Source organism: Pogoniulus pusillus, chromosome 18, assembly GCF_015220805.1.
Source record: "Pogoniulus pusillus isolate bPogPus1 chromosome 18, bPogPus1.pri, whole genome shotgun sequence".
NCBI classification, from domain to species: domain Eukaryota; kingdom Metazoa; phylum Chordata; class Aves; order Piciformes; family Lybiidae; genus Pogoniulus; species Pogoniulus pusillus.
The window spans coordinates 4143984-4157747 of record NC_087281.1 but is presented as its reverse complement, the minus strand read 5'-3'; the positions used below and the strand labels follow the sequence as shown (position 1 = coordinate 4157747).

The window sequence follows — 13764 nt, the reverse complement described above, 5'->3', positions numbered from 1 at the left end:
CCTGATTGGTCATTCTAGTGGCCAAAGAGGCCATTAATCTCGGCCCACAGTCAATAAATGGGGGTGCAGAGGAAAACAACATGTGCTCTTTGACCCTATCCTCAGCTCAGCTCGGACCACACTGCAGCACTCAGCCGCTCAGACCCGCATGCTCGGATGCCATTGCCTAGCTCCGATGCTCAGAGGCTCAGACCTCATGCTTTGATTCAATCGCAGCTCACCTGCCTGCCTACCTTAGATGCAGAGCTCATTTAAGCCTGCACATTTATATATAAGGAGCCTATAGCCTCCTAAGCCAGCTGTGCACATCTGCAAGCTGTATTGCTATCAGGACCTGATCCTGCACTGATTTACCTACGGAGCTCAGACTCCCAGCAGCTGCACACACTTTGCATGCTCACTGCTTATTGCCTGGTAAAAGCCATTGCCGCTGAGAACCAGGAAGCAGACTTTGGATTGTCTGCACACACACACACGGCCTGCTACCTGTGTGGGGACCCGTGCCAGAGACAGCACGGATATTCTTCTCCTGCTCCTGAAAACCTGCCAAGCTGATATCCCTGGACACAGCATCCAGAAGAAGACAGCAGCATCAAAGGCAGAGATCATCCCTCACCAGGAGAACAAAGGTCAGAAATATTTCCCCAGAGACTGGGAAGATTTATCACCTCCCCTTAAGCCAGGAAGGTTCCAGCCTCAAAGTGTCCACAGGCAGATTCCCTGCAGTCTGGACACTAGGCACAGGCTGTGACATAGCCCCAGGGGGTGATTAATAATTAATAACACTTGTGAGTAAAAGCTTTAATACCTCTGTACTATGAGTTACCTCTGCCATAGAGCAGAAAGAGTTTCAGCCCACCCTGCTGGGCAAATAGCATAAGGATCCCAAGCAGCATTAAGCCAAAGGGGAAACTCCTCCCTCTGTTTATAGTTTGAATGTTTGCTAGTTAAATAACCAAATCCCTGTACATATCTTGTCCTAAATTGTTTTCATAATTGTGTACTGAATATTTTATATTAATATACAGTGGCTGGGGGTGGCCAGGGGAAATTTAGGCTGGAGGTGAGGAGAAAGTTCTTCCCTGAGAGAGTCATTGGACACTGGAATGGCCTGCCCGGGGAGGTGGTGGAGTCGCCGTCCCTGGAGCTGTTCAAGGCAGGACTGGACGTGGCACTTGGTGCCATGGTCTGGCCTTGAGCTCTGTGGTAAAGGGTTGGACTTGATGATCTGTGAGGTCTCTTCCAACCCTGATGATACTGTGATATTCTTATATAAAATTTATATTGCCTCAAATTAATTTCTCTCCTTCACCAAATAGGTGTAGGCACCAAGAACCCCCTCCACGACATGCATGCAGTCAAAAGAATACCTGTAGAAGTTTCCAGCGCATATTGAGATCATCCAGCTGGCGAGACATCTTTAATGATGGATAAAGGTCAAGTGGAGACAGCTGACTTGACAAATCGTTCACTGTTTTAACTTTCAAATTGATAGGAGCAATTTCTTCTCTAAAAGCCTAAAAGAGCAAGAAACAGACATTTATATTCACAGTATCACAGTATCACCAAGGTTGGAAAAGACCTCACAGATATTCAATGGACATTTGAGCTGCACAGAAGCCGCTGTAAACTCAACACGGTGCTGACTTGCCCTACATGGTACCAGAATGAGAGGACACAGCCTCAGGCTGCGCCAGGGGAAATTTAGGCTGGAGGTGAGGAGAAAGTTAGTCACTGAGAGAGTCATTGGACACTGGAATGGGCTGCCCGGGGAGGTGGTGGAGTCGCCGTCCCTGGAGCTGTTCAAGGCAGGATTGGACGTGGCACTTGGTGCCATGGTCTGGCCTTGAGCTCTGTGGTAAAGGGTTGGACTTGATGATCTGTGAGGTCTCTTCCAACCCTGATGATACTGTGATACTGTGATGGTAACTTATCATGCAATCAACCAGGTTGGAAGAGACCTCCAAGACCATCCAGTCCAACCTAGCACCCAGCCCTAGCCAATCAACTAGACCCATATCACAGTGAATCTGTCCAAGCCATGAGCTGCCAGCTGTGCCAGGAGTTTGTTGTGGCAGACAGCATCAAAATCCAGGTAGACTCCATCCACAGCCTTCCCCACATTCACCAGGCAGGTAACCTGATAATAAAAGGAGATCAGGTTGGTGAGACAGGACCTGCCCTTCCTAAACCCATGCTGGCTGGGCCTGATCCCTTGGCCACCCTGTAGGTGCTTTGTGATGGCACTCAAGACGACCTGTTCCACGCCCTTGCCTGGCGCTGAGGCACTGAGGTCAGGCTGACAGGTCTGGAATCTCCTGGTTCCTCCCTCCAGCCCTTCTTGTGGATAGGATCACATTGGCAGATTCTAGTCTTTCAGGGACCTCTCCAGTGAGGCAGGAGTGCTGATAAATGATGGAGAGTGGCTTGGCCAGCTCAGCTGCCAGATGTCTCAGCACCCTAGGATGGATCCCATCTGGTTCCATGGACTTGTGAGGATCCAAGTGGCTCAGTAGGTCCCTTACTTCCTCTTCATGGATTACAGGGAGACTATACTGGTCCATGACTGCATTTGCCAGCTCAGGAGGCCAGATGTCCTGGAGACAACCTGTCCCACTATTGAAGATCGAGGCAAAGAAGGTGTTAAGCACCTCTGCCTTCTCCTCATCCTTTGTCACTATATTCCCCTTTCCATCTAATAAGGAGTGGAGATTGTCCTTGCCCCTTCTTTTGCCATCAACATATTCTCCTCAATAGCAGTAGCCAGCCTAAGTTCTACATTATGCTAAACAACTGAATGCAACTCAGCTCACCTGCAAAGCAAGTTTACTCTCTTCAAACTGGTGCTCTTAAAGCAACTTCAGTTAAGATTTCCAGTGTTGCCATATGGCTTAGGAGGTTTTTCTCCCCAAAAAGGAATTTGCAATGCTCTCTGAGGAGCTTTAGCAGCATACAGCCTGTCAAGCACTCTTAAGAAAAACAAATGCTTTCAGTAACTACAGCTTTCCAACATTAAGCAGCTGACAAAAAAATCAATTTAAAAGCTATTATTGAATTAGCAATGCATGAAGGGATGCATTTGTAAGAAAAAGGAGTGTAATGTTTTACCTGACTACAACTGGAGAGTGAAACTATTACAAAGAACAAAAAGAAGGAAAAAAGATTTATTGGACCAAATGGATCTAAATATGGTATTAAGGCAAAACTCACTCAAGTTTTAGTTACAGTTGAAAAGATGCATCCAAATGTCTTTCTTGCTGTGAGCAGTTAATTGTTCAATCCTAAAAGCAGCTTGATTAAACAACGTGAAACAAGCCCAAAAAACACAACTGGAAAAAAAAAGATTTTCTATGGACAAATCAATTATTTGCCTCTCTTCAAAGTCTCTCTCATTAGGCCCAGGAATAGAAGGAACCTACTGGCAATAAAAGAAGTGTTTGGCTTCTGGACAGCCAGCAAGCCTCTATTGCTTCAGCAGATGTTTCATTTTTTTTCACAGCAATGAAAATCTGAACATTTTTCTTGTCTTTACTGAAAAAGCCATCAGGATATGACAAATTGAGGTGGAGTTAGGTGATTCCCCCCCTCTACTCTGCTCTGGTGAGACCCCACCTGGAGTACAGCAGCCAGTTCTGGAGCCACCATTACAAGAAGGATGTGGAGATGCTGGTGTCCAGAGAAGGACCATGAGGATGCTCAGAGGGCTGCAGCAGCTCTGCTGTGAGGACAGACTGAAAGAGTTGGGGCTGGTTGATTCTATGATTCTATGTTCAGTCTGCAGAAGAGGAGGCTCCCAGGTGACCTTCTTGTGGCCTTCCAGGATCTGAAGGGGGCCTACAAAAAAGCTGGGGAGGGACTTTTCAGTCTCTCAGGGAGTGAAAGGACTGGGGGGAATGGAGCAAAGCTGGAGGTGAGGAGATTCAGCCTGGACGTAAGGAGGAAGTTGTTGAGCATGACTGGAATGTCTCTGACCTTGATACTAACCCTGAAGCAAGCTGACAGGAGGAGGAAGTTGTTCAGCATGAGAGTGGTGAGAGGCTGGACTGGGTTGCCCAGGGAGGTGGTTGTGGCCCCATGACTGGAGGTGTTTCAGGCCAGGCTGGATGAGGCTGTGGGCAGCCTGCTCTAAGGTAGGGTGTCCCTCTCCATGGCAGGGGCATTGGAACTGGCTGAGCCTTGTGGTCCCTTCCAACTCTGCCTGATTCTATGATTTTATCATCCAGACCAACCTATCATCTAGCCCTAGCCAATCAACTAGACCATGGCACTAAGTGCCTAATCCAGTCCTTTTTTGAACACCTCCAGGCATCATCAATGAAGATATTGAACAGGAGTAGGCCCAGCATTGATGCTTGGGGATCTCCTGGATTCCATGATACCCAAGCACTTTCAGTCAGTCTTCCTGCAGAACATTAGCTATTAGACAGTACTGCTTCTTTGGGAAACTCTGGGTTACTGGGTGCCCACCTGAGCCATGCAGCTAAGCAGAGGATGACTACTACTCATCATGATTAACCATGCCTTGTGGTGCTAAGCACTGCATGGGTGACCTGGAACTCTGGCTGTGAGAACTGATATGCCCATTAGAACATTACATGGAAGTAGTTGTTCTTAACTTTCAAACAATGCTAAAGAAGCCAGGCTAAAGTAAAAGCAAATATGAACTTTCACAGAGTCACAGAATTAACCAGGTTGGAAAAGACCTTCGAGTCCAACCTATCACCTAATACCTTCTAATTAGCTAACCCATGGCATTAAGTGCCTCATTCAGTCTCCTTTTAAACAATCCCGGGACGGTGACTCCAGCACCTCCCTGGGCAGCCCATTCCAATGCAAATCACTCTTTCTGCCAAGAACTTCTTCCTAACGGCCAGCCTAGATCCGCACTGGCACAGCTTGAGACTGTGTCCTCTTGTCCTGCCACTGACTGTCTGGGAGAAGAGACTGAACCCCACCTGGCCACAACCCCCCTTCAGGTAGTTGTAGAGAGCAGTAAGTTCTCTCCTGAGCCTCCTCTACAACTCCCTGAAGGGTAGCTAAAACAGATAATAGATTTTTGAAGCATGTGAAAGTTAAGGAACAGACGTTAAAACTATGTGTACTCTATGACTGAAAGGGCTCTAAATGTTTTTTCTAAGAGGAAAGCTGTACCTAATAGCCAAACAGATCTGACAGCTCACCAAGACAAAAAGCAGGGGAGCCTGCTGTCAACTGCCAGGATGAAAACTGGCTCAGCTCACTCATACTCCAGTGCCTGGGCAAAGCTCCGCACACATCCATGTCCTAACTCTGCATTAGATAATATTAGCATCATAGAATCAGGGTCCACAAGGATCATCCAGTTTCAACCCCTCTACCGTGGGCAGGGACACCCTGCCCTAGATTTGGCTAGCCAGAGCCTCATCCAGCCTGGATTTAAACATCTCCAGGGATATTTGTAAGAGGAAAGTAATTAAATCCTAGAACACTTTCCCCACCCCCATTCTGTACACATCTGTAGCCTGCTGATCATATGCTTATGCAACCACAGTATGGCAAAGCACTGCACCTTCTTTGAGAACTCAGATTTATCTTCAAAGAGCTCTATAAAATGTGGATGAGAGCTTAAGTATACAGTGCATACATATCTAATATGACTCGGGGTAATAGAATGGAAGGGGATGACTCACAGAGGAGCCCACACTTACTGTGGTTTTCTCAATGTGCTCTGGTAATGAATCTATGAGTAAGTCTCCCACAGGTTTCCATCCGTTTCTCACATTCTCTGCCTCCTTCAAATCAGCATCAAGGTCATCCATAGCACACTGCAGGTCTTTCAGTTTTTCTAATGCTTTGTCCACTTGCTTCTGCCAGATGCTGGCACTGGCATTTAGGTTCTCCCATCTCTCTTTTACCTCCGATGACTGCTTACGCATAGCTTTGGCAATCCTCAAGGCCTTCTCCTCAGGGGTCAACTCTGCAGAGACAAAGTAAAATGACATTGTTTACTTCTTTTATTATCTACTCAGATTTCTTTATCTGCTATTACTTTATCTACTCAGACAGTGCTCCTGAGATACACACTTGAAGACACTAAGTCCAGCACCAATTGAAGGATGGTGGACAAGGTGACAACACATGAAAGGAGGGAGGAAGCTTTTTTGCTTTTCAGAGGCTTGATGAATGCCAAAGTAAATGCACTGCTATGGTTACAAAAGTTTTCTTGCAAAGCCTCCAGTGATGCAACTATTGTTTCTTAGCACCCAAAATAGCAAAGCACATTGCAAGTAATGAAACCATTAGAGCACATTCAATTTGCTGCTGAGAAGGGAAGGTACATTTGTCCCAGATGTATAAGGAATGAGGAGTTGTTTGGATCAAACCCAAGAGGTCTAGCCCACCAATTCCACTTGTTCATTTCTTTCAAATCTGGTTAGCCTGTATTAGTTCTGACACATGTTAAACTAAAAATACTAGAAGAATGTTCAGCAACACAATACAGATGTCATCCAAGAAAAACAACCAAACCAAACCAAACCAAACCCTCAGCCAGCTAACCCATAAAACATGTCTTGCATTTTAATTGGCGGCACAGGGGGGAGAGAACATTGTCAAAAGCACATGGTGTCATTCTAAGAAGTGGTTTATGCAGGGGGAAAAAGTATGACCAACAGTAACCAAAGGAGAAGAAGAGGTAAGGACAATCAAAACAAGTCAAAATCACCAAAGGGAGGGAGACAAATACCTAGACTGTAGGATGCAGAGCATGTTTTGAGCTCCACAAGCAGAAAAGATCTTCTAGAAACTGGTCGTGTTAAGAGAGTGTGAGGTTGGGTGGAGGGGCAAAAGAAACTGAGCTTACCAAGGTATTTCAGAGTCTTAGAACCAACCATAGAATCAAACAGGTTGGAAGAGACCTCCAAGATCATCCAGGCCAACCTAGCACCCAGCCCTAACCAATCAACCAGACCATGGTACTAAGTGCCTCATCCAGGCTTTTCTTGAAGACCCCCAGGGACGGTGACTCCACCACACCTCCCTGGGCAGCCCATTCCAATGCCAATCACTCTCTCTGGGAAGAACTTCCTCCTAATATCCAGCCTAGACCTACCCCGGCACAACTTGAGACTGTCTCCCCTTGTTCTATTGCTGGTTGCCTGGGAGAAGAGGCCACCCCCCACCTGGCTACAATGCCCCTTCAGGTAGCTGTAGACAGTAATAAGATCACCCCTGAGCCTCCTCTTCTCCAGGCTAAACAGGCCCAGCTCCCTCAACCTCTCCTCATAGGATTTGTGCTCCAGGCCCCTCACCAGCTTTGTTGCCCTTCTCTGGACATGTTCCAGCACCTCAACATCTCTCTTGAATTGAGGAGCCCAGAAGTGGACACAGCACTTAAGGAGTGGCCTGAGCAGTGCTGAGTACAGGGGCAGAATAACCTCCCTTGTCCTGCTGGCCACACTGTTCCTGATGCAGGCCAGGATGCCACTGGCTCTCCTGGCCACCTGGGCACACTGCTGGCTCATGTTCAGCTACTCTCTACCAGTACCCCCAGCTTCCTTTCTTCCTGGCTGCTCTCAGGCACTCTGTCCCCAGCCTGTAGTGCTGCTTGGGGTTGCTGTGGCCAAGGTGTAGAACCCTGCACTTGGTCTTGTTAAACCTCATCCCATTGGCCTCTGCCCACCCATTCGCCCTGCCAAATTCCTTCTGCAGGCCTCTCCTACCCTCCAACAGATCCACACTTGCTCCCAGCTTGGTGTCATCTGCAACCTTACTGATGCTGGACTCAATCCCCTCATCCAGATCATCAATAAAGATATTGAACAGGACTTAGTTCCATGGTCTAGTTGATTGGATAGGGCTGGGTGATAGGTTGGACTGGATGATCTTGGAGGTCTCTTCCAATCTGGTTCTTGATCCATCTTGACACTTACTGCATGTCATAAGCTACTACAGGAAGGCACTGCTCACGTGCACCCTCCCTGCAAAGCAGGGGCTGGAGAGCTAGTCTTAGGCAAAATACAAGGGCAAGAGGGTGCTCCAGAGGAGGAATCTGAGGTAGAACAGTTGTGACAAAAGCCTGCAATGCTTAACTAGATGTGAGGGGATATAAATTATGTGTGTAGCTGTGGGATTTAGAAACACAAGAGCAACCCATAATTTGCAACACTGAGAGATCAGAATAAAGCTGTAGACCAAAGACATGCTGTAGTAAGTTGTGTTTTGTCTCTGGAATTCCAGCAAATCACAGTAGAATAAACTAAGCATAGGACATTACAAGTCAATAAAGATATTGAACAGGACTTAGTTCCATGGTCTAGTTGATTGGATAGGACTGGGTGATAGATTGGACTGGATGATCTTGGAGGTCTCTTCCAACCTGGTTGATTCTATGAATCCTGGGATGATCTTAACCTCAAACTTTGCAGCAGATTTTTGAAAATCTAAAAGCTAAAGTTCTAAGCATAAATTCCTTCAAGATAGAAACTGTTGTTTTGAACAACAAAAAAACCCAACAAAACAACAGCTACAATTTGCTTACATAAAAACAATAAAGTAGTTGTTACTGAAAGCATGTGCTAGTATGAAACTAGCTAGAATGTTTTGGTGAGAAGAACTCGATTACAGGCTGTGAAAGGGAAACAGGGTGATGTCTACCTCAGTCTTAGGCTTGCTGAGAAGTATGAGAACAAGAATCCAAACATAGATAAGGCACTTCTTGGGGTATTGCCTGAGCTGCATTTCTCTCCAGCCTCTCTGCCATATCTCTGATTAATCCACTTTGCTTCCTAAGCCCCTGGCCAAACCTCTGTTCTTCTTTGGGACTGGGTGCTGTGGAGAGGAGTTTGTCTGGGTTTTGGGGAATGAAATGCAAGGCTGAATTTGACACTGGAGTAAGGTTCAGAGGGGTGGGAGAAGGTGGAAAGGTGGTTGGGAGCCCCTCCTGGGGACTGAGGTTTCTGGGAGGGCTGTTCTGTTTCTGTATGTGATGGTTTGGGTGTTCCCTGCCCCCTCCACACTTTAGAAATCACCCAGACTAGTCTCAGCCAGCTCTGGAAATATGAATGAAGCTTATATTTACAGCTAGTACAATATACAAGCAGATATTTACAGTGTGTACAGTTATAGACAGAGATAGACAAGGGAAAAGGTAATACAGAAACACAACTCCCCTCCCAGAAACCTGAGTCCCCAGGAGCGGCTCTCAACCACCCCTGCACCTTCCCCCTGCCCCTCTCAACCTTACCCCAGTCCCAAGGAAGAATTGAGGCTCAGCCAGAGGTTAAGAAAGCAAAGTGGATTAGCCCAAAACGGAGGGTGAGGTTAGAGAGTAAGATGTTGCTCAGCCAGCAGCCCCAGTGAGAGTGAGAGCAAATGGCGAGAGTGTTATCTAATGTTTTCCTTTCTTGTTCCCATACATCTCAGCAAGACTGTGAGGGAAGCAGACATCACCACTGTTTCCCTTTCACAGCCTGTAATTGAGTTCTTCTCACCAAAACATTCTAGCTAGCCTCAAACTAGCACACTGTATTACCTTTTCCCTTGTATATCTCTGTCTATAACTGCATCTACTGTAACTATCTGCTTGTATATTGAGCTGAGCTGTAAATATAAGCTTCATTCAAATTTCCAGAGCTGGCTGAGTCTAGTCTGGATGATTTCCAAAGTGTGTGTGTGGGTGGGTAACACCCAAACCATCACAAAGCAATGATGGAATTACTGACCAAGAATTGCAGAGCCAGTGGAGGAAGGCTCCTTAAACAGGTAAATACAGGGAACATTACAACCAGTGTTAGCTACAGGCATGCAAAGCTGTAATCTGCCATTTTCATCCAAACATGCATTTGTATCTACCAGAGGGAAACAGAACATCTGACCAGTCAGCACACTAACTCTCCTTTCTGAACTCTGTGAAAGTCTATGGTTAACCTTGAGGTGGCAGTTTGTGCACTCTCCAGCTGTAAACACTTTCTAAACCCTTTCCTAGATCATTTAAATCATTCTGACTGTATAGATACATTCTGCTAAATTAGTGTTACCAACTGCATAATAGAATCTGTTAATTGTAAAGAAGTTTGGGGAAATTTTCTTTAAATATTTCATAGAATCATAGAATCAGTCAGAGTTGGAAGGGACCACAAGGATCAGCCAACTCCAACCCCCCTGCCATGGGCAGGGACACCCTACCCTAGAGCAGGCTGCACACAGCCTCAGCCAGCCTGGCCTTAAACACCTCCAGCCATGGGGCCTCAACCACCTCCCTGGGCAACCCAGTCCAGCCTCTCACCACTCTCATGCTCAACAACTTCCTCCTCACATCCAGCCTGCACCTATGCATCTCCAGCTTTGCTCCATTCCCCCCAGTCCTGTCACTCCCTGACAGCCTAAAAAGTCCCTCCCCAGCATTTTTGTAGCCCCCTTCAGATCCTGGAAGGCCACAAGAAGGTCACCTGGGAGCCTCCTCTTCTGCAGCCTGCACAGCCCCAACTCTTTCAGTCTGTCCTTATAGGAGAGCTGCTGCAGCTCTCTGAGCATCCTCATGGCCCTTCTCTGGAAATGCTCCAGCATCCCCACATCCCTTTTGTAATAGGGGCTCCAGAACTAACTTAATAAACTATTTAATAATTTTAATATCAGCCTCATCATGATTCACTTCTTAACCCAGATTCAAACCCCTCCTTAACGCACTGCCACCTGTCCATTCTTTCTCATCTCATCACTGCAAGCCCTTGTAAAAGAAGTCCCTTCCCTGTTTTCTTGCAGGCACCTTTCACATACTGAAAGGCTGCTGTAAGATCTCATCAGAACCTTCTTTGTCTGTTTAGGTTTTCTTCTATTAAACCTGAGAGTTCTTCAAATCAGAGAAACTGAAATAATGAGAGTGAAGGCAGAAAGTCTCTGCGGGATTAAAGACAAGTAACCTTTGTTCTGCAAAGGACAGAACAGTGAAAGCAGAGCAAATGAAAGCTGTTAACCTCATATATAATGAGCTTCTGGAAAGGGCCTGGAGTATAGATTCCAAATAAAGGCAAAAGAGATTAATGCTAGTAAATAGATATATCTTATAATGCCTGTTGATATTTCCCATGGGCTGCTGGTGGGGAAGATGCAGAAAGATGAAACAGTTTGTAGTTAAGAGATAATTAAGTCATCTCATAGCATCTCTTTCCATGAAATGAAAGCAGATGACAACAATCCTGAGAACCATGCCTTTATCCAGAATAACCTCTGGAGTTTGATGAGAGAATCCAAACATATCATACCCTTCACTAAAAGCACCCTTTTGTAATAAATGCTGTGATCCAAAGGACTCCCACAGTGGAAGGTGTGATGGTTTGGGTGTTCCCTGCCCCCCCACACTTTAGAAATCACCCAGACTAGACTCAGCCAGCTCTGGAAATATGAATGAAGCTTATATTTACAGCTGGCACAGTATACAAGCAGATAGTTACAGTATATACAGTTATAGCCAGAAATAGACAAGGTGAAAGGTAATACAGAAACACAACTCCCCAGAAACCTGAGTCCCCAGGAGGGGCTCTCAACCACCCCTACACCTTCCCTCTACTCCTTTCAACCTTACCCCAGTCCTAAGGAAGAATGGAGGTTTGGCCAGGGAGTTAGGAAGCAAAGTGGATTAGCCCAAAATGGAGGGTGAGGTTAGAGAGATGCAGCTCAGCCAGCAGCCCCAGGGAGAGTGGTTATGTAATGTTTTTGTTTCTCGTTCCAATACATCTCAGCAAGGCTGTGAGCAAAGTAGACATCATCAATGTTTTCTTTTTACAGCCTGCAATCCAGTTCTTCTCACCAAAACATTCTAGCCTGCTTCAACCTAGCACAGAAGGCCACAGTTTGTGTTGCTCCAAGAACATAAAGCAGGGATGAAGTCAGTTTTAGTCTGCTCCTGCCACAAAACTAGAAAAAATCATATACAGCAGTGCTGATAACAGCATCACCAAGCTACTATTCCTTCTTCCAATTCTTTCTGAAGGACAGTAATAATGGAGAGATGGCTATAACCACTGCATCCCTCTTCCTCTAGACAAGCAGGCAATTAATTCTATGCTTCTTTCCAAAGCACTGCAACTGCAAATTGCAACAAGGCCAAGGATCAATAAATTATACTTTGGCACAGCACATATAGCAAGTATCTCCTTGGCAAGGCTACAGGACACAAATACACATCCCCCCTAACAGCATTTCAAAACAAAACAAAGGTTTCTATTTTATTCCAAGACAATACAATGCCAGAAAATAAAGACACATCTGGCAGAACAAAAGACAGGGACCCTTGTTTAGCCTGCAGAAGAAGAGGCTCAAGGTTGACCTCATTGCTGCTTACAACTACCTGAAGGGAGGCTGTAGCCAGGTGGGGTTGGTCTCTTCTGCCAGGCAACCAGCAACAGAAGAAGGGGACACAGTCTCAAGTTGTGCTGGGGGAGGTCTAGGCTGGATGTTAGGAGGAAGTTCTACACAGAGAGAGTGATTGGCATTGGAATGGGCTGCCCAGGGAGGTGGTGGAGTCACCATCCCTGGAGGTGTTGAAGCAAAGCCTGGCTGAGGCACTTAGTGCCATGGTCTGGTTGATTGGCTAGGGCTGGGTGCTAGGTTGGACTGGCTGATCTTGGAGGTCTCTTCCAACCTGGCTGATTCTACGATTTATCAACTGGCTCCACTCAGATGCTGAAACGGCTCAAAGGCAAAGAAAGTGTGAAGCTTGCTGGTTTTGTGACAGATCCTCCCTACAGAAACATGGCAAACAGACCAAGAAGACATATGTGGAATAAAATTAACTGAGAAGGATGTTTCTTGGAAGCTGAAGAAGAGTGTTTGAATGCTCCCAGTTACTGCACGCTCAGCAAAAGGCTAACACAAAAAGCTTAAAGTCAAAGTGAGAAAGAAGAAATCAAGGCTTGCTCATAACCTTCTTTTACATTCTTGTAGACAAGGAAAAATGGTTCACTGGCTTTAATCACCAGCTATTCATACCTTTATGATAAAGTTCAATATTTTTCCACATAAAAAATTGCAGAGAAGTAATACAAAACATGGATGCAGGAAGCATTAGCAGTTTCCACTGAAAAAAACTTCAGAAGTTTGCTTTAGAGAAGAAATATTGGAAGAAAAAAACCCAAACCACTCCTGATACAAAGAGCTATACTGTAATTTTGTAAGAGGACAGGGAATCATTCCCATTTTACAACAAATGGTATTTCTGTGAAAGTAGATTTCTATCTTTTCCAAGAACATCTCTTGCAGGACTAAAACAATTTATAATGCTCTGGATTATATCAGGAAAAAACCAGGCACTTAGTGCCATGGTCTGGTTGATTGGACAGGGCTTGGTGCTAGGTTGGACTGCATGAGCTTGGAGGTCCCTTCTAACCTGGCTGATTCTATGAAAGATGTGGAATCCAGAGTTTTTGTCAGTTAAACTGAGGGCCAGATTCACTTTGTTAAGTCTGTAGTAGCTAGCCATCACCTGAAGATGGTATATTACATCACCTGTGTGATTGATATGTCCACTTAGTGCCATGGTCTGGTTGACTGGATAGGACTGGGTGCTAGGTTGGGCTGGATGATATTGGAGGTCTCTTCCAACCTGCTTGATTCCATGACCTCCAAGCCCATCCAGTCCAACCTAGTACCCAGCCCTAGACAATCAACTAGACCATGGCACTAAGTGCCTCAACCAATCCTTTCATGGAATCATAGAATCAAACAAGTTGGAAGAGACCTCCAAGATCATCCAATCCAACCTAGCACCCAGCCCTAGACAATCAACCA

General features: G+C 45.8%; 1 protein-coding gene across 1 annotated transcript in view; it reads right to left on the bottom strand.

Annotated features, from left to right (window-relative positions):
• UTRN (utrophin) overlaps window positions 1-13764 on the bottom strand; it is a 481902-nt gene that overhangs the window by 89095 nt on the left and 379043 nt on the right. Inside the window, exons 56-57 of the mRNA XM_064158262.1 lie at window positions 5688-5956; window positions 1371-1517 (exon numbers count right to left, since the gene is read on the bottom strand). Coding sequence (XP_064014332.1) covers window positions 1371-1517; window positions 5688-5956 — 416 coding nt within the window. The remainder of the gene's footprint in view (window positions 1-1370; window positions 1518-5687; window positions 5957-13764) is intronic.